We start from the raw sequence: 21,337 nt of genomic DNA, 5'->3' as shown, positions 1-21,337 counted from the left end.
GGTGCTGATTGGCCGCCTAGGTCTGGACAATCAGACAGGAAGTGGCCCAACCAAAACCAACGGCAGGCAGGTCGGAACAGTGGAAGGTTTAAGGAGCGCCGCCAACAGGTAAGTCCTGAACGCAAGTCCGCAGGTGAGTACTTGACCAAAGCCGACCTCCAGGAGATGTTTCAGCAGTTCCTAGCTAAACAGAAGGAACAGCTGAGATCTGCAGAAGAGACCCCTGCACCAAAGTCTTCTTCTAAGAAGCCAGACCCAGAGCCAACGTCCGCATGACTAGGCGTGGCTCAAACCCCCAGCGTGGCCAGGACCTACCTGATCAGCTGGGGGAACACTACTGGTAGATCACAGGAGTCTCCTGAAATCTACCCTCCAGAGAAACCTGATACTAAATTTCTGAAGTTCCTTGGTGACTTAACAAACCTTGATCATGCTCGCCATTTGTACTGTAGCACCAACGTAGGTGGATGCATACAGGTTGATGCTCTGCTGGATACCGGCTCAGAAATCACCCTGATGTGCTCCACACTGTTCCATCGCGTGTCTGACACCATGCGGTCGCTCGGGAAACCAGTCCAGGTTGAACCTTGTGACCTGAAAATCACCAGCTACACCCAGACCCGGGAGTGTATCACTCACCGGGCGTGGCTGGACATCACCTTCCAAGACATGACTCTGGTTCACCCGTTTTATGTCTGCCAGCTAGACACTGAACCACTTCTCATTGGTCAGGACCTGCTTGAACGTCTAGCTCCCCTCATCGACTGCCAGAAGGGTCAACTGTGGGCCCAGGTGGACACACCTAAGCCCTGGAACCCGGATAGCAGCCGACCATCCTCCATTCTTGAAGTCAGCATAAGTGAGCCGCAAAACCCTTGTTCCAAGGTCATGCCCCTCCCTACGGCTCCCACAGACGATGACCGCCTGCAAAGGCACGAAACCGCTCCTGGAACTCCGCTCCGCACACATTCATCTTTTCTCTGCTTGCTGAAGAACGTCAGCCTGCAGCCATATGCACCACACATAGTTGGTGGTCTTACCATCAACTGTACCCATATCTCAGATGCTCGCCTTGCTCTTTGGTCAGAGAAGTCAGCCATCAGCCAGCAGACGTTTGAACACCTGCGTCAGAAGGACCCCCTTCTGGTCAGTGTGACACGTAGCCATCGGCTCTTGTCACCTACTTGGCCGCAGAGGCTCCTGAAAGCGCCAGAGGTCTGCTCCCTGACTATCCAGCTTGGAGCAAGACAGCTCACACATACATTCAGCGTCATACCACAGCTTGATCCACCTGCACTCATTGGAGCAGATCTGCTGGTTCGACTCGGTGCCCAGCTGGACACTTGCAATCAAGTCCTTTGGGCCCGTGCCACACCATCCTCTCTGAGCCTCGCTCAGAAGGCCCTGAACACTTGCTGTCCGGACAGACCATTCCACAGGCCTGCTGTGCAGTGGTTGAGGCCAGCACGGTTCTGCCCCCACTGGTCAAAGGAGTGCCTGTTTGTCTGACTCTGATGAAGCATCAGAAGCTGCCAGGCACCCAAGCCTTCTTCCAGCCATCACCACACTTCTTGGAGCTTAACTTAGCCGTCTGTGGCACGCCACTCTTGGAGCTGAACAATCGTTCTGCCTACTTGTTGGTTGAAAATCCGACCCGGAGTCCTATCCACATGCCGGCAGGAAAGCCCTTGGGCATGCTGATAGATAGCTCATTCCATGACTTCGAACTTTCAGTTCCCGTGATTGGACAACTTCCGTTGTTCTTGAACGACAGACAGGTTGGTGCAGACACATTCAGTACCTTCCCCTCACAAATGATTACCATCAAGCGGCATGAAGCCCTTCCTGAGGAACCCATTTGCAGTGCAACCTTAGATGCTGACGGTGGTCAGTGTCTAACGGTTTTTGCAATAAATACTCAACCCTCTGAGTCACCGGTTGAAAGCCCGGAACACCAGAGACCCTCCTCCTCTGAACCTTATGACGGCTTCGAGGCCGAAGTCAGCCAGCAGCTTGACAAAGCGGATGCGCTGGAGTCAGAGGAGCAGAGAGCAGCGCTTAGAAGCCTGTTCTATGAGTTTCAGTCCATCTTATCCAGGGACTCCCTGGACTGTGGACTCACAAACCTGCACACGGTTCGCATTCCGACGAACCCGAATGCCCCTCCTACTTTTGTACGTCAGTACAAGATTCCCCTCGCTGCTTATGAGTCGATCCAGGAGATCCTCGATCAGCTGAAGGAGAAAAACATCATCAGAGAGTGTAACTCCACTTACAACTCTCCCATCTGGCCGGTTCTGAAACCGACTGGGAAATGGTGTCTCACCATAGACTATCGTGTACTGAACAAACAAGTACCTCTCTCCAGGTGGCCTATGATCCATTTAGATCAGGAGCTAGCCAGAGTCAGAGATGCTCGTTTCTTCTCTACGGTTGACGTAGCCAACGGCTTCTGGACCATGAAGGTTGAGCCGGCGGACCAGTATAAACTGGCTTTCTCCTTTGGAAATCGCCAATATACTTGGAACCGCTGCCCCTTTGGCTACTCTTAACTCACCTGCCGAGTTCAACATCTTCCTCCACAAAGCCATGACAGATGCTGCTTCCAGAGGGAACCTCATATATGTCGATGACATCTTGATGAGGAGTCGAACCTTCGAGGAGCACCTGGCCGAACTCCGTCACGTGCTGCAACAGCTCGCTGACGCCGGAGCTAAATTGGCGATTCTCAAGGGACAGTGGTGTCGAACCAAAGTGGAGTATGTTGGACTGCTGGTTGGCGCTAATGGAGTCGAGCCCCAAGCGGGACGCATTAGAGCCATTCAGGACATCAAAGCCCCAGCTAATCTGACTGAACTCAGGAGCTTCCTCGGAGTCTGCAACTACTCCAGGCAGTTCATTGAGGAGTATGCTGAAACAGCGAGGCCCCTCACTGAGCTGCTTCGGAACAACACACCTTTCATGTGGGACAGACCCCAGGAACTCTCCTTCCAGTTCCTAAAACAGAAGTTGGCGTCCGCACCCTGTCTGGCTTACCCAGACAAGGATAAAGAGTTCTACATAGAGGCAACTTTCTCCTCTCACTGCCTGAGCGCTGCTTTGAAGCAGAAACACGACCAGGACATGAGAGTAGTGGCATACGCCAGCAAGCCTCTGAGCAAGGTGGAACTCCAGTTCTCAGACTGTGAGAGAGCCCTCCTCTCTACAGTCTGGGCTGTCGAACACTTTCGTAGTTACATCGGTGGACAGAAAGTGATCATTGAAACGTGTCATCAGCCTGTCACCTTCCTAAACAGCCAGCGTCTGCGCAAAGGAAGAGTGTCAAACAGCCGCATTGCGACGTGGATGATGGTGCTCCAAGGATACAACATTGAGGTCAAGTATGGTCAGAACACCAAGCTAGCGCTAGGACAAGGGCTAGCAGGCTGCCAGCACTGTGACTCTGACTCCGTCATGGGCCCCCTGGACACACCTGCCGCAGTCGACCCAACCGCATCCTATCATCGCTACTTTGATGAGAATGTTTGCCAAGGGCTTCCGAAAGTTTACACTGACGGATGCGCCTACCTTCACGAAGGCCAGCTCCGTGCTGGGGTTAGAGTCGTTTGGGTGGACTGTGACACTAAGCAACCAAATCACTACCGGTTGGGCCAAAAGTCTAGTCAGTACACCGAAATTGCTGCAGTGTTGATAACCCTCCAGCAGGCGGCAGCCTTGGACATCACTCAAATCGTCCTTTGCTCAGATTCAAACTACGCTAGACACAGCTTCATTTCTCACTGCCCCATGTGGAAGGAGAACCACATGAAAAATGCCAGGAACAGAGACGTGAAACACTCGGAGTTATTCCTAGCGTGTGATCTGCTCACCACCGAGAAAGGCATAATGGTCTACTGGAAAAAGGTCAAAGGTCACTCCAGGACCCTAGGTCCAGAGAAAGATGGTAATGACGAAGCTGACCGCCTTGCTAAGCTCGGTGCTGACCAGGGAACCTGCTGGGAATTCAAAGACGAGTGGCTTCCACCCAAGGCCGTTCACAAGGTCTGCGCGATTACTCGTCGCCATGCTAAACAGGCGGACGAACCTCGGACCGTTGAGGTACCCGTGTGTCTAGGCAGACAACCACATGACGCGGACCTAGTCACCATGCAGGAACAAGATCCTGACCTGAAGCTCATCCGCAAGCTTCTCCAAAAGGGCCCGATGCCTGAACAACCATCACCACCTATTGGCGCAAGCCGAGATTTGGTAAACCTGCATCGTCAACTCACGCACCTGAAACTACAAAACGATTTGTTAGTTTACATGCGTGACGATCACAGCCCGCCGCGCTGGGTTGTTCCACTCGACCACAGAGGAGTGATGCTTGCCTACGCCCACGACACTCCGGTTGGAGGTCACCGCTGAGCAAAAGCTACCCTCGCGTCACTGACAGAAGTAGCATATTGGCCGTCGATGTCCAAGGACGTACACAGCTATGTCCAAGGCTGCCTCATCTGTGCCCAGTTTCAACCCTCCCAGCCGCTTGCTAGAGCACCACTGCAACGCAGGGGAATAACCTTCCCTTGGTCCCACCTGCAGATCGACTGGGTTGGACCGGTTCCCAAATCGGCAAGAGGAAACAAATATATGCTAACTGTAACTTGCAGTTTCACAAAGTGGGTTGAGTGCCTTCCAGCGCCAAACGATACAGCCGTCACAACCGCTGTACTGCTGATTAACCACGTTTTCAGTCGATGGGGACTTCCACTCTGCATTGACTCTGACCGAGGAACTCATTTCACATCCAGTGTAATGACGTCCCTGTTTGAACTTCTGGGAGTGGAAGTGAGATTCCACCTCCCCTATCACCCACAGTTATCCGGACAGGTCGAACGGATGAACCGCACGGTCGTCTCTATGCTCAAAAAGTACGTCTGCTCCACTGGGAAGGACTGGGACGTTAAGCTCCCTCTGGTCCTGATGGCCATACGGTCCACTCCCCAGCGATCCACGGGGGTTACGCCCTTTGAGATGATGACCGGCAGACTGATGACTCTACCACTGCACCTCCTGTATCACCCAGAGGATGTCAGTGTTGCCACTGCCTATACCGCTCATCAGTATGTGGCAGACTTGAAAACACACCTCAGAGCTACGTTCGCGCACGCTCAGAAGAAACTGGAGACCAACGTAGAAGGCGCTAAAGCCTACTACGACCAAAAGACAACCAGCCGCGAATACGAGGTGGGTGAAAAAGTATTCTACTTTCGGTTCGCCCAACCGGCACGCAAAGCTAAGAAGTTCCTGCCCTGCTGGTCAGGACCATTTGAGATCGTGGCAAAACTCTCTCCAGTTGCATACAGGTTACGCATCACCAAAGTGAGACAGGAGCCTGTCTACAAATGGGTGCATGCAAACCAAATCAAACCCTACGTCAAACCATCCCCGCGGGTACAGAGACCAGACTCCCCGCAGGAGGTCGACATAGTCTCTACATAGTTCTATGCATGGAAATGGAAAGGGGGGGAAAGTGCACGTTTAACCCACTAACATGTACTAACCGACAAAGAACCAGCCCCCCCCACCCCCCCCCCCCACCCCCCCGCCGTCACTTTCACTAACCAAGAGAAACTCCTTCCTAGACCGCTAACAGGATGTACCTACTAAAACCTTACAGGGTACTCTGGTACCTACACTAGGCTCTGATTAATGAATCTCTACGTGCAATCAAGACTTTGTCTGAAACCATACCTCAGGATATTGTGTACACACAAGTGGTGAGAGATTTGATGTAGGACCTGCTCAGGGAAGTAAGTTCCACGCTGGACAGCTTGGCTGAAAGTCGTATTTCCCCGTACTTGGTACCACTGGACCTGCTCAAAGTTAGCTTGACAGCTGCTACCCCTCTACTGTGCACCTTTAACAAATCCACCTAGCGTACAGCTTAGGTAGTGCAGTTCCCATTCACGTTGATGCAGAAAATTAGAACTCGGTTTCCTGTTAAACGTTCCCATAATTGGGACACCTCACATCTATAGGTTTAAGTCGATGCTAAACTTTGGTATTTGAAAGGACGGTAGGCATTTCCACCTTGAACTAGACACCTGGCACTCCATCATCTCAACCTCGAACAGCATGGCTCAGAGATTGAGATCATGGACGCTTTCCAGGGTTATAACTTTGCCTTCGATTTAGAAATTGACCAACAATTACTGATTGAAGGAACCAAATTTGTTAAGTTCACACAAACCCCGCGTGAACTTACGTTGACGCCCAAGACGCTACATTGACACAGATTATACCACCTTAATCTGCACATTGGTCGCCCTGGGGATGGAATGGCTCATCACGGCCGTGATAGCTTATTCCGCCTACAGGCGTGTTAATAAACTCCAAGATAAGATGCACTTGCTCACCTACGGTGTGCCTCGTGACCGCGTTCGGGTAGACTACAAGCGTGAATGTACCACACCTGTCTAAAGGGGGTGAGCAACATTTTCTTTGTTATTCTGTAACCCTAACAGTAGTTCTCATTTTAGTCTACCTCACATATTTATCTGAGTGTTGCAGTATGTCACATTCTTTATAAGCTACACACTGAATGTATGACCTAAGAATGTATTGTATGAGACCTCAAGGTTGCTATGAATTTTCTTGGATGTTATATGTTTTTTTTTTGGGTTTTCTGTATTTTTGTTTCGTACTTGGTCACATATTAACTAGTGGTTATGTGCCGGCCCAGCTCAGTCTGTCAATGACTCTGTCTGACGCACCAGCACATTGTAGTACCTCTTAGTTTTATGGTCCTTGTTTTAGCCCAAAGACTGTCCTGATCCACCCTTTGGACCAAAAAGGGGGGAATCTTGGGACCACATAGGTCAATGCGCGTTTGCGAACTATGGACCTCGTACATCACCGCGTGCTCCATAAACTGAACTGTATGGCCGGCGGTGAGATGCCTTTGTGTCCCCTCGTGGAGTTAACCGCCCACCGACCTTCCTCCTTCTACACTATTACCTCTCGCATGGACGACATCATCATTGCGTACCACCTGCGTGAGTGGCTTCTTCTCGTTATGCGCGTTGGGGACTATCCCATTTCCTATCCTCTTTTGTTTTGTGCCTGACCAGGATCCAAGACAAAGACAAAGACCAAAGGCGCCAGGATCCAAGACAAAGAACAAAGACAAAGGCGTCCAAGGAGACCAACGTCCTAAGGGACAAACCCACCTGTGCTTCCGACAATCAAGTCGACCTACGTTCATGAGGAACAAACCCATCTGTGCTTCCGACGATCGAGCTTTGGGCGCGATCCCCGAAACCAAAAGGGGGAATGTTGAGGGTCTGACCTCATGAGGAAATTACTATGCAGTGATTTTCTCCAAAATGACTGTGCTTAAATTGCTCTGAAAAGCAAATAATCACATCAGCGCCAAGAAACTTCATTTCCCATGATGCTTTGCACACGGAAGCATTGTGATGACGTCACCGCCTAATACCAGAAACACGTTCTGCGCATGTGCGGGAGGCCATGGAACTTTTCCCGCAAACTAAGACCATAAATCTTCAGCAAAGACAAAGGAACCTCGTTCTTTTGCCCAGGATACCTGGCGGTAAGGACACGCTTGTCGAACGCTCCGACAACTTGAGCACGCGGAAGCTCTAAATGCCCAAGTTGAGCCCACGGAACTGCTGGAAACTACACTCCAACTCCATCAGGACCTGACTGGGAACGAGCGGAGCTCCATCCAGCTCTCAGAGACGCTGTAAGTTGTCAAACTCAGCACAAAAGAAACTTCGTTCTCTTTGTGTCCAGCCCGTGGAGAAACACTCGTGGAGGTAAACAACGGAGAAAGCATCAAACCGTTGGATGACGCTGAAAACTGCGGAGAAACACGGAAAACCGTCAAATCAAAAGAGGGAGGGACGCCTCGATCTTCTGGTGATCAGAAAACTCATTTTTCTCTCTCCTTTTCTCCTCCCGTTTCCTCTATAGTCCAGAATAAGCAATAAAACCGCGCTATTGCTTAAAAAGTAGCTTCGTGTCTTCCTCTTTCGCTCCCAAAACACGTCCGCCGGGTCATTTTGAATAAATAAACTGCTTATTGATCATTGTTTGGTATCTTTAAATGTTTTCGGCCATGGCCAGGCTGATAAACTAAAAGATATTAACTTGTGATTAATCTTTTGTGTTGTTTCATGATCCTTTGAAATGTTTTGAGTGATTTAAGGTTAAGTTACTACTGATTCTAAGTGCTTTGGAAGTTAAAGTGCATGTTGCCACCCACACTTTAGCCAGACAAAGGGGTCAGCCATCTTGCATACAGACTCCATTTTAGAAACACACACACATACATACACACAAAACACCTTGAACATTATTTTGAATATACATCCTTTTATTATATCACATGGTTATTATTCATCTATGCCACTGTTTATTCATTTGACAAATTGTTAATTAAACGTCATAAAATTCAGATTTTCGTCTCCAGTAGCTTTGTTGTGTCGAAGGGAAGTCTCTGCTCCAAGGATTCTACGAACTTCAAGAAAGACTGATAAAAGTTTTGGATTCAATTTTTCCCCGGTTAAAGGGGAATGGTGCCCCGTATATCTAAGAATATCTTAATTAATTAATAAATCAGTAAATATTCCCATATTTACAGAATTTATTGAAGAATCCAAAAGTAAGTTAAAGCTTACGAATTGTTCGCTCCTAATAACCCCAACACACACACACACACACACACGTAGACACACCTATCTGAGGAAACACAACTGTGTCACAATGCTGTGATTTTCAGTGGCCTGAGCATCACAAATCAAGATGCCAAATTTAGTCTCTCAACATTTGACGATCTTCTTCTGAATAACAGAGTCCAGCAGCTGTGGAGGCAGCCTGCAAGTGACTGACAAGAAGAACTGATTCTGTTTATTGACTTTCCTCATGATGCAGAAGAGATAAATGCTGTGAAGAGACTAAGGCCCTGTCCACATGTAGCCGGGGATCTGCCAAAACGTAGATATTTTCCTACGTTTTGGTCTGTCATCCACACGAAAACGGAGTTTTTTCACACAAAAACGGATCTTTTTAAAAACTCCGGCCAAAGTGAAGATCTGCGTTTTCTCCATTTTGGGTGTCTGCGTGTGGACGGACAAAACTGGAGTTTTAAGGTCCGCAACGTCACTTTCCGCGACAAAAAATGCTGACATCACGTGTGCGACCTGTGTTTACACTAGCCGGCATCATGGAAGCCCTCAGAGCTGCGTTCTGTCACTACCCGATCCATCAATTGTCCAAGCGCTTTCTGCTTGTTTGTTTTTCCAAGTGGAATTACTGCTCCTTGCGGAAGACCACAGACGAAGGACGAGGTTAAGAACGGGGGAAGTACTGCCGCCTACAGGTCTGGCATGTCCTTAACAATGTATTTATCCGGGTACGTGTGGACAGAGTCTGTTTTTAAAACACGGTGGTGTGGATGCAAGTTTTTGGAGGGGCGGACATTCGTTTTTAAAAAACCCCGGCTACGTGTGGACTAGGCCTAATTATCCCCTGAACTTGTGGTTGGATTTAAATAAAACGTTCAGAAAGAAGTTATACATTGCATGCACGTCTGCAATTGATTCACTTTTGGAATGAATCCGATTGAATACGGCGACCACAGCCAGTTAGAGAGGACAAAATGTCTAAAACTTAGTCAGATTTTAAGCAAAAATATGATGTTGAAGTTGCTGAGAGTCATCCTCAACATATACTTCGAGCTCTTTGCATTGAAAAGTTTACCTTAGAGACAACTTAGTTTGGCCTTTGTCTTTAATCTTCCTGTTAGGCCAGTGGTGATGTTGGTGGTCTGCTATGCAGCAGATCTGGGTTCAAAACTCATCTGGGCCATAAAATATGTTGACTTGGAAAATTACTATTAGATCATAGATGTTCTCAGTGGCCTAGTTGTAGAGTTTCCACCCTGGGACTGGGGGATCGGGGTTCAAATCACATTCAAATCATACCAAAGACTTTAAAACTGGGGCCCAATGCCTCCCTACTTGACACTCAGCTTTAAGGGGTTGGAATGGGGGTTTAACCACCAAAAAGTTGCCAAAAAAGGCCACTGCTGCAGCTCACAGCTCCCCACGGGGACGGATCAAATGAATTTCACCACTGCTTGATGAATAATGGGACTAATCCTGATTAACTTCTGGAGTCAAGATAAGATCAGGATGGTTGCTGATGGAACTTCACCAACATTAAATGACTCGGTCCATTTAACACAGTGCCTTGTGGTGGAGTTGCTAATGCGTTAGCTTCTACTAGCTGAGTGGTAGTACAGAGCTCGGCTCTCTCCTGGACCTGAAACAAACAACAACCTTTCTCGTTGTGACCCAAGATGGGCGAGTCCTCAAATGCTAATTTTCAATTGGACATAGAATTGACTGATTTTGTTTCCTTGTCTATTTTCTACTGGCGGCTAATGCATGAAATAGAGGTAGAAGACTACTCAAAGTGACTGATCATGTTTAAAAAATAAGTAAAAAATTGTTTCTCAGTGAACTTGGTCTTTAAGAGATTTTGGGCCTTTAAAGGGTGGGTCAAGCCTGCCTCAGAGTCCTTCTCCACCCACATGTCAATTTTGAAAATTGCAACATTAGTAGGCGTTGCCTGGCAGACCGAGAGGGTGGAGCTGCGGCAATGACGAAGACGGATGGGTAACGAGACAAAGCTAGCCTTTTTCACTTTGAGCAGTCATTAGAAGTGGAGGACTTTTCTCCCCCTCCTTACCCAGACAATCAAGAAGAACGGGACCAAGTCTATTTGGAGGAGACAAGCGGACCTGAGCTTTATTGTTTTGAGCTTGTGAGTTGCCTGAAACTACCGGAGCCGACCCAACAGAACCAGCTCTGAATGGTAAGTAGCCGTTAGCCATAGAATTAGATTAGCTGCAGGGTTTGGCTCCACGGCCTCAGAGAGCTGTTATCAATCATGTTTTAGAGGTTTATCTGCTTCAACACACCTTATTGTAATCAGCAGCAAATAGAGCTGCTGAACAGCTAATCTAACCTGTTAAAGCAGGATAACCACTTAAACATGTCTATAGCAGCTCTCTAGGACACGGCCACCTACCCTGGGCTAAAGTTACTGTCTGCTGCAGAGAAAGTTAAATACCCCATGAGAAAATTCTGTAATGTGTTCATTTATGTTACAAAATCACAAACATCCACCTAAAATTGCCCTCATTTCATTATTTACTGATACCAGCTTTCTCTTGGTCGCAGGTGATCCTCAGGTGTCTGCAGCTGGTCTCCTCCAGTGGCGTCGTCAGGATCAGGAGCTTCCAGAAGATGTTGCCTTTGAATGATTACTTCCTCCACTAAACAGTTATTTGTTATATTATTTAAATAAATCTCAATTTATATATTTCCTGTTTTTGTTCATGTCCATAAATATTTAAACACGCTTGAGTTTAAAACGAGCTTTTAACAGTGAGGTGCTAGTTTAATTCATCACAATGGAGCTAGTTAAACGTGCAACAAAGTTAGAATTCAAAACATGCAATTCATAAATATCCATTAAAATATAAAAACTGGAATTACAATGAGACATTTGGCAGCACAAAGACCTTGTCAAACACAATATTTATTATAATAATTGTTGGCAGACAGGAGATAGAGCTGGATGGAGGTTCTCATCCATCTAAGGATGGCCGGAGGCTTTCCAGGAACAGGAGATGTGGTGTTGTCTCTTCTCTCTCTATTCTGCCAGATGAGCTGATAGGTTACAGGTGTGTGAGGACCAGTGTTGGGCAAGTTACTTGAAAACTGTAATGCATTATTTATTACTTGTTACCCTCATTTTAAAGTAATTCATTACATTACAATATTACTGATTTTAAAATGTAAGGCATTACACTACTTTTGCATTACTTTAAGTTACTTTCACCAAAACAACTTCAATATGAATCTGGTAATCTGACGCTCAGTGAGCTCATGACATATATGTGGAAAGTGATGTGGTGTCTGAGCTAGGACTGCTATTAAAAACAGATATAATATCAGTGCTTTAAAATGATTGTTTATTAAATAAAAGCAACAACAATCTGTACTCTCAGCGCGCTGCCATCTTATATTAACTGAGCAGGGAGTGAGGTGGTGGGGGCTCCAAGCCTATATTTGCCTTGGTCCCCAAATGCCTTGATACGGCCCTGGATGTGGGACTGACTTCTGGGGTGATCTGATTCTATCACATGTATAAATATTAAATGCTTATATATTATTGCTTTTCACTGGTAAAAATGATTATTGGGGATAAATCTACCTATTTTTTTCTTTTCAAGCACTTTGTTTTGTTTTGTTGATTTTATTTGAATAATTACCTGCCCTTTCTCTCTCTAACCTTCCTGCATGCTGCATGTTTTCTCCGTCTTCCAGAAAAAACTGTTTCCTAGACTTCCTACTTTCTAACGATCAGCCAAAGAGATCTTCACATGTGCGGCGCTCCAGCAGTAATGAGTTGAAATCACCGGGGCACAGATTATGAACTCAGCTGAGGCAAAGCCCGTCAGAAAAGCACAAAATACCAGAGAACATGCGCTGATATGAACGATCGCAAGTTAATTATTTTGTTTTAGTGGAGCGATTTTGTGAATGTTGCAGCGGCCGCGTGCAGGACGCAGCTGGAGTAGTTGAGCCGTTACCGCTGCGTCCTCTCTGCCCGCAAAGCTGAGTCCATAAATAACGTAATATATGCAGATACTGGATCTTTCTTCGGGTTTCCCCCAATTTGAATTTTTAAGGAACACATCTTGATTCTGGGTTTAAAAATGCATTGTAATTACCGCGTCACTGACAATTGTACCGAGTAAATATTACCATTTTCTTTCCCTGTAATGCCTTACATTACCACATTACAGCAAAAAGCAATGCATTACAGTAATTAATTACTTTTGTACCACATTACTCACAACACTGGTGAGGACATCCTCATGCTGTCATAACCAGATAACAGGAGTTATCAGGTGATCAGCCAGGCTAATGATGAGATTCAGAAAGAAAACAAATCCAGGACAGTGTACAATAATAATATGTGGTGTTGCTCACCTCATGTGCTCTTATAGAATATTAACGTGTGCCTGCCTCATGGTGTAGCATCCATATTTAGCTGTGTCCTACAATAATGCAGGTTATTAGTTAATGTACTTTTGATAGCAAAAAACAAAATATTTAATGTAAAAGTTGTATACCAGGTGAATCAGCTCACGTCACCAAGTGTCACAGGACCAGAATCAGTAGTCTCCTTTCTTAATGTCATGATGTAATCTAGCTCCAAGCTCACAGCAGCAACACACGTGTAGCAATAAGCTATGAAACAAAAACATAGATGATGTTAAAACTCAAAAGTTGTAATGAAGATTACATGATGATTAAAAATAACTCACCTTAACTACACCTGCAAGGCTTCGTGTTAGTCTGGACCATTTGTAGCTGCAACAATCAGTCTGACAGCAGATTTCTTGGGTTCATTTAGCCTGAAAAAAATATTATTTATAGCATCACAGTGTTGTGGGAGGTCGCTTCCAGAGATGAGAAACACGTGGAAAGCAGAGCAAGGATGGAGCTACAGGGTTTTCTGTTAGATCAGGAGGCCCTGAGGTAAAACGGGATGTTGGTGTGAGTCTGGGAAGTTACTCCTCTCCAGTGGTGACCAGCCAGGCTGAGATGTGAGAAGAAAAAAAAAACAGAATACAGAGTACAATATTTTTATTTAGAATGTTTTTACCTGGATCAGTTCATAGAGCTTGTCCTGTCATTCAGATGGAAGCTGCTCAGAAGCTCTCTGCCACACCCGAGTCTGTTCAGGAGTGGGGAAGCTGCACACTGCTGCTGGGAGGTTATGCGAAATATAAAGAAACAGCAAATATATTTATAGTTGTTTTTAAGAGCAGCAACACACGTGTGTAACAATAAGCTAAAATATTTACATATTGTTAAAACTAGAAGGTACACGCACACACACACACAAACACTCGCTTCGATCCTGCGGCAGTGTGGACTGATTGTCTAAATTACGTGAACCACGTAATTGAGACAAACCATTTATAAATATAGCAAATATAGCTGCAAAATTACAGGTAGGGAACAATCTTTAGAAGCTGTTAAAAGTAATTATTTAGCTTACTCACCTCAAATTGGGCCCAAAATCTCCGTTTTGAGGAAGCAGCAGTCGGCGGGATCCAGCTAATTACCGGAATGGCCTGGACTAATTTGTGAAATGCTCTTCAAACTAGCATAACCCGGTTCAAACTCCATCCGAAATACGTAGCATTGTTCTTGTTAGCCATTGGCTAAAACTGACTCAAAATAAACGTGTTCTATACTTTTGAGCTGAAGATGGCGCTAGACTGACGCTGTTAGACAGAATTTAGAGTTTTCAAAGAAAATGCAACAAAATGCAAAAATAATAACTACACATGTCTACAGCACTATTAGACACTCATTTATACTAGTTATCAGCTAAAAAAAAAGTTGATTTTGATGTGACGTGCTCTTTAATTTAGATGGCAATGGACTTCTATGTCTCTAAGGATGCTGTGTCAATGCCCAACCTTACCAATTATATCTCCTTATCGATTTACAACACACTGCCTGCCTCTAACCCAGGCTGTCCTCTGTAAGTGAGTCTATTTATCCCATTAGCGTGTTTCTTCCTTTCTCCGTGGTGGTGTGCTATCCATTTTACCAGAGTTTGCCCCACACATTTTCCAAAGCTGCTCCTACATCAATCACCACCTTTTTACATATGCTCACATTACAGGATTCCTAACCCAAACATCAGGCAGAATGTTTGTAACACTGCAAAGCACTTTCTGGAAAAGTCGGAAAGTTTTTAATAACGCATCAAAACTTATATTTTATTTTGTTGACTGACTGAACAGTTCTTGACTGGCTTAGGTGAAAATAACATGACTAGACCTCAGTGAGCAAATTTCAGCTGGAATTTGATGCAACACACTCAAAAAGTTGGAGGAGAGGTGATGAAATAGAGGAAAAATGATAGAATATCCTAGTTGAAATGGTACCAGGATGGGTTGGAAATGAAAAGGAGCCTCCACAGAGGATTTGGTGTTGGTAAGCAGCATTTAATTTGAACAGTAATGGGTCATTCTGTGTGAGAGATCATGTAGGCGTACGGTTCAGACTGCACATATCCTTTTAGCCTGCAGTCATGACAGTGTTCGGCTTCTAATTTGTTGTCACCAGCAGAAAGAGTGACTGGAGCCAGGGTCTTTAGGTTCTGAATAGTGACACATTAGAAAACATTATTTCATTATTCTACCTCAGTTTATGCATTTGCATCTGCATTTGTCAAACGTTGACAATGATCAAAATGTATATTGTAGCTTTATCTATAAAAACACTCACAAGGTTAACTGGCCAAGGACTGCTCGCATTTTACAAATATTAGTCAGGTAATGAGTCGTGGTATTCTTTCAGTAATGCTTTTCAATAATTGTATGTTTAGATAATTGTTTCTAAGTGCAGCTTTTCTCCTGACTGTCAACAGTAACTCGGAAGGAAGTCTCTAATGGTCTTTTGGCTAGAGGCTGACAAAGGAAGGAGGGCCAATCAGAGAAACAAGGAGAGCTGTTAGCATGAATGAAGCAGGTGAAACAACCTGGATTTTTCCACTCAGACTTTGATTTCTGTACATCAACATATTTACAAGCTGACGTTTTTCTGAGGACTGTCCTGCATGAGTTATAGTACACGCATGTGTAAAATCCCATGTTTGGTGATTCTGATTTAGTTAGCTGCAGAAAAAACAAGTCCTAGATGTTACAGTAATAATTTTGTCTGACCACATGTCTTACTGACTTTTGACCTGATGTCGACTCGAAACAATGCTGGGTGAAAAATAAAACTTTTTATAGTTTGCATTGAACACGTCTTTACATTTAATTAGAAACCATAGAATGTGAAAGAAATGTGAAATGTCACCTTAATGGATCTTTGACTAAATTTAACCAGAAGATCGGATCTTTTTATTGCAGGGATTGGGCTCTTTAATGAAAGAAGCATTACTTTTTCTTCTCTTTGCCTAGAAATGCAAAGATAAATGCCAGTTTTTTTAGTCTGTTCAGTAACATTCTCTTTTGACATCATCATGTTTTTTACGTCAAGACATGATGTCTCACGTAAAGATGAAGAGAAAGACAAAGAAGAAGAAGACAACAACACATGGGGAAGGGGCTATTCTTTTCAGTTTGTGGTAGTGCTTACTGAGGCCACCAGGGCACAATGGTAATTTTTTTCTTGTTTTCAGAGCACCAAGATACAAACCAATGGTTTTTTTTTCAGAAGATGCTAACGCATATTAACATTAATTTTATAGTATTTGTACTCTAGTTACAGGTAGACTCTGACACAAACAACCTCAAAACTGATCAACAATGACTCGGAGTGTTTCTCAATGTCAAGGAACCGTTGATATTTTGGTCCCACCTCGAGGAGATACATCATCAGGTACCGATGCGTCAGTTCTCCGTTTGTTAGCCATTTAGATAGCTGACCAAGGATACACAAGAGTTGTCTTGTCTGGCTTTGATTAAAAAAATTACCCAGAATACAGTACGGTGTTTTCAAAAGGATGGTGGATCAGGAGCCAGCAGCTACTTCATGGGCAACTTTCCAGTTTAAATGTAAGTCAATTAATTGAAGCTATCAGGCTGACATCTAAAATGTTTTTAGATCCAATGAAGTTATCTATTATTTGTGTAATTATCAATATCTAGTGATTAGATAAAGAAGGAAAAAGTATAGATATAATAACTCATTAGTTAGTTCATTATAACCCAGAAATGATGAATGCTGGGTTGAACATAGATACCAAACAGTTGGGTAGGATCAACCCAAGGATTTGGTTAACAACAACCCAATATTTGGGTACCCAACTCATTGGGTTGATTGGGTAACCCGATTTCCTGTGTTAAATTAGCCCAGTGGCTGGGTTAAAATTGGGTTGTTTTCAACCCAACGTTTTTTAGAGAGCACACACACGCGCGCGCACACACACACACACAGGTCCCTTTTCTTACCACCATCTTGTTGAGTGACACCCAACAATCGGACGGGAAGTCCTGCAGCATAGGAACAAGGAACTGAAGGCAGCCATCCCAGTGGCAGAGCAGAAGCATCATCCCGATCAGGTTGATGATTCGCATCACAGCACTGGCCAGGTCATAGGTCATGTGGAAGATCTGTCAGCAGAGATGATGAGGAAAGTTACATGGAGAGGGGGAGAAAGAGGCAGGCTGTGAGTGTGATGTGAGAATGAGCAGTTGGTGTTTAAACAGGCAGTCACAGCTGAGTGAATGGTAAACACAGATAAATCTGTTTCCACTACACATCCAGAACATTGCAGCACACACACTTATCTGTTGCCTCAGATAAAAGCTAACTAGTTGGGATGTTCAGGGACCATCCAGAAACCACTTACGCTCAAACCTACCATGAGCTGGAGCTTCCTGGAACACCACTGTCTGTCTACAGTGAAGCCAGTTTTACATCTCAAAGGACTCCGAGGAAAAAGCCTTTGCTCCAAATATGATGACTTCAAACTCAAAAAACATTCCAGCTGCCAACTTGAACAAGACAAGTTTCTTTTGGAGAAAAGTTTCATGGTCAGACAAAACAAATACATTTATTTGGCCACCATGAAAGGTGAGGTTTTAAAATCTACCAAACCAACTCTAAAACACAGTGGTGGTAGCATCAAACTGTGGCACAGCTGCACAAAGTAGATGAAGCAATAAAGAAAGGGCCTTTTTGCTTCACCAGAAATCACCAGCTAGGTGGTTGTAACTGGTGGAGAAGACCTTTGGAAAACAATAAAAAATCGGACATTTTCCCTGGCTGTGAACTCATCATGGCTACGTGCACATTCACTCTAGCAACAAATGATTTTCCACATCGATGTTTTTTTTACTTTTAGAGTCCTAATTTTTAGGTCGATTGAAAAAGTGATCAAACTTCATGTTCATAACATTTCTATGGGATAAATGACATTAAGACAAGATCAGCATCGGTAGACTAGAGCTTAACAAGAATTGAAAGTCATCTGTGTGTCTATACTAAATATCACCAAGATGCTCCTTCAGAATCAGAGGCTTCCTAACTCTAACACTAATCTATTTTGTCTGTTTGTCATCATTCAGAATTTTCTTTTTTCATCTGGTTTTGTAAAGACAGGAGATAGCAATCTGCAGTTTCTTTGGTATGCACCCAAAATTACCAAGTTTAGCTAAAAAAACAAGTATTTGTGGCATTTATGCTGAAAATAGAAATGACAGACTAAAATGCCCAGCGTATTCTTTTGGGAAGTTTCATAACTCCGAGTAGCTGATCCCATGATCTCACGTGTGTGTGTGTGTGTGTGTGTGTGTGTGTGTGTGTGTGTGTGTGTGTGTGTGTGTGTGTGTTTTTTTTATTTTAATTAAAACAGAAGACTTTTAGAGGCTTAAGCCGGGCGTACACTGTGCGAATTTTTCACTTTTTGGAGCCGATTTTCCACTCGTGCGAGAATCCACGAGATCGGGGCGAGTTTTGCGCCGAGCGTCGTGTAGTGTACAGGGGGTTACGAGAGGCGATTGACACCACGTGACCAGCTACCGATCAGCAATCGTGAGCTCGCACAAACTTCTGGCGTGTTTAATATTTTGCTCGTCCCTCGTGAGGGTATCGCACTGTTGAAGCGGCGCTGCGAGCAGCTGCGACCCAAAATGTATCAGAACCGCTCACGGCGCATACGCAATCCTGGATCGACACCGCCCGCCCGCTATTTCCCTAATAACACACGTTGTTCGTTTTTATTTCTACACGTTTTTTTACTCACAAAGATTGTCAAGAAAGCGTGTTTGTCGTGTTCATGTCAAATTAAACTGATCACAAAACACAGATTTACTTTCTTTATTTCGTTTTCCTCATCCAACCCCCATAAATCCCTGTGTGTCCTCCTGCAGCTCTCCCGAAGGACAACAGGCAAAACAAAAAAGTCTGACGTGTTGAGTAAAAACTGCTGTTTTTTGCATATTTTTAGGGCCGACGTGTTGCTACCAGACGTACAGTGTGAGCAGTCAGATCGCATCCGAGAACTGGGTCGTGCAGTGTGAGCACATGACTCGTGAGATCTGCTCTGCGAGGAAGTCGTACAGTTTGAGCTGAAGCTGAGTGCTACGAGTGAAAAAGTCGCACAGTGTACGCCCGGCTGAATGCCATGGGGAGGAGGCTGTTTCTGAGCATCACTGCAGGGTCAGGGCGTGTTGCTACTGTGTGTGTCTGCATGTGAGGTTAGTTTTGCATGGTGAGGAATCCTCCTTAAACTGGGCCAACTGGGTGCTTTGCTAAATCATTAAAGTAAAAGTGAATTCCATCATGAGGAACGGGGGGAGAACTGTCCAGCGTGGAAGAAATGTGGGCCAGATAACGCCTGTCTGCTTAAGGTAAAGATAATTACATATTCATGCATGCTAGAAATCCCTGCTTCGTGGGTCTGTGTCTTGGTTTGTTGCTATTTTCTCACTTGATGCAAGAAAATCGTCCTACATTGGAAATAGGCCAAATGTGTGAGTCTGGAGACTCTGTATGGATTTAAAGTCAGGAAGCAGTCTGGTCAGGATGAACTTCTGTGACTCATCCCATCACCTCCATACACAAATACACAGCTGAGGAAAAGGATTTGCTTTCTTAAAGATTTATTTTGTTTTTACTTTTTTTGTCACACTCAAATGTTAGCAAACAAATATCAGTAAAAGACAAAAATAACCATAAAATGTTGTTTTCAAATGATTGTTTCATTTACAGGAATAGAGGCCATCCAACCTAGTCCTATGTGAAAAAATAAGTGCCTTTATTTTAAAATCATGAATTAATTTTGATTAATAACATTAATTAGGTTAATTAATTAGATTCAGCAATAAGAAAGACCATGTCCAGTAAAAAGAACGTCCCACTTCTAGCAATAGATTATTGCTGTTGTTTTATTTTTATTTTTTACTTTTTTATTTTATTTAAAGCAAGTACAATGTTGTCCAAAGACGAAGCTCATTCATTCTTGTGTCTACAATTAGCATATCTAGCATCTTTCTAACGATTATTGGTCTTAGACCCATTAGGAGGAGAAAAGGCAACACAGTGTGAGGCCTGCCCTGTGATTAGAAAGCCTCCCCATTATGATTAATGAAGCTCTAGGACTAATGTTCCCCTCGACACCTTAACAGAACCTGGCCATGTGTCACTGTCGGAGTGCAATCTGGGCCAAAGCACATTACTGTGACTACAAGTCTCTGAGTGTAGAGAAAGAAAAAAAAATCCATTTCCTATTCATTTATTTTGTGGTCAAATGCATTCAGAGGAAACAAAGATGAATATTGGCCCTGCTGCCAGTCCGTTACCTCAGACCCACTCCCACCCGTTGTCTCACTCATGAACATAAACAGAACACATTTGGGCCATTCCCATCTGTACCTGGTCGGCCCTGCCCGGATAGCTCCAGTCGGCCCCAGCCTGGCCCAGTTGATTCCACACATCCTTGCTTAGGTATGCAAGGAATGCAGTCAGAGACACTTTCAGCTTCTAGGTAATCAGCATGATAATGAATGATAATGAATTGAGCATGCCTTAAGCCCATGTGGGCTGATTCGACCCACCAATCAGAGGCTTGCTGTAATGGAAGGTGTGAATTTGCTGTCAGCAGTGGGTGTGTTGGCCCTGGTCAGCCTGAAGCAGACCCCCTCAGAAAGAGGGCTGAAAAACACTGACTACGTTTACATGCAGCCAATATCCGGGTTATGATCGGGTTAAGGTCGGTATTCGGGTTTCTGAGTTGATCAGAATAACCCGTTTACAAGCATGAATAGAAAGAGTTACCCCTAACTTGCATAACCCGATTTAAATGTGGACGTTGGGGTAGCGTCAGGACGTATGGACTACGTCCAGACGCAATATGCGTCATTTCCGGTTCTTCTTGTTCCGGTATCCGTGAAAACAACAACATGTTTCCCAGTTCGGAAGAGATAGCGACCGCGTTTGTTTGCGCTTTAGTTTCCTCGTCACTCCAAAAGTGCGGTGCTGTGCTGCGACTCGCCATGTTGCTCCCAACTTGTTGTTTACTTCCGGAGTTCTGGCGCATACAAGACGTCTCGCTACTCAAAAGACCAAGATTCCTTGCGAACAGAGCATGCGCAGAACACACGCTTTGATGGGGATATCCCGATATGCGTTTACACGACCAAACATTCGGGTTAGAAAAGGGTTACCCCAGGTGTAGTAACCGGGTTTTTAAAAACCCGGTTATGAGCATATCCGGG

At 44.8% G+C, this 21,337-nt stretch overlaps 1 protein-coding gene and 1 long non-coding RNA gene across 2 annotated transcripts in view; both read right to left on the bottom strand.

Moving 5' to 3' along the window:
• hcn2b (hyperpolarization activated cyclic nucleotide-gated potassium channel 2b) overlaps nt 1-21,337 on the bottom strand; it is a 109,699-nt gene that overhangs the window by 63,973 nt on the left and 24,389 nt on the right. The window contains exon 3 of the mRNA XM_054730003.2: nt 17,069-17,230. Coding sequence (XP_054585978.2) covers nt 17,069-17,230 — 162 coding nt within the window. The remainder of the gene's footprint in view (nt 1-17,068; nt 17,231-21,337) is intronic.
• On the bottom strand, nt 6,239-17,062 carry LOC139071545 (uncharacterized). The gene is made up of 3 exons (XR_011521396.1): nt 13,753-17,062; nt 13,412-13,501; nt 6,239-13,334 (listed from the first exon to the last, which is right to left on the bottom strand). It is a non-coding gene; the product is annotated as an uncharacterized lncRNA (long non-coding RNA).

Source organism: Nothobranchius furzeri, chromosome 8 (assembly GCF_043380555.1).
Source record: "Nothobranchius furzeri strain GRZ-AD chromosome 8, NfurGRZ-RIMD1, whole genome shotgun sequence".
NCBI classification, from domain to species: Eukaryota; Metazoa; Chordata; class Actinopteri; order Cyprinodontiformes; family Nothobranchiidae; genus Nothobranchius; species Nothobranchius furzeri.
Note: the sequence above shows the minus strand (reverse complement) of the source record. Positions and strands in the feature narration are given on the sequence as shown.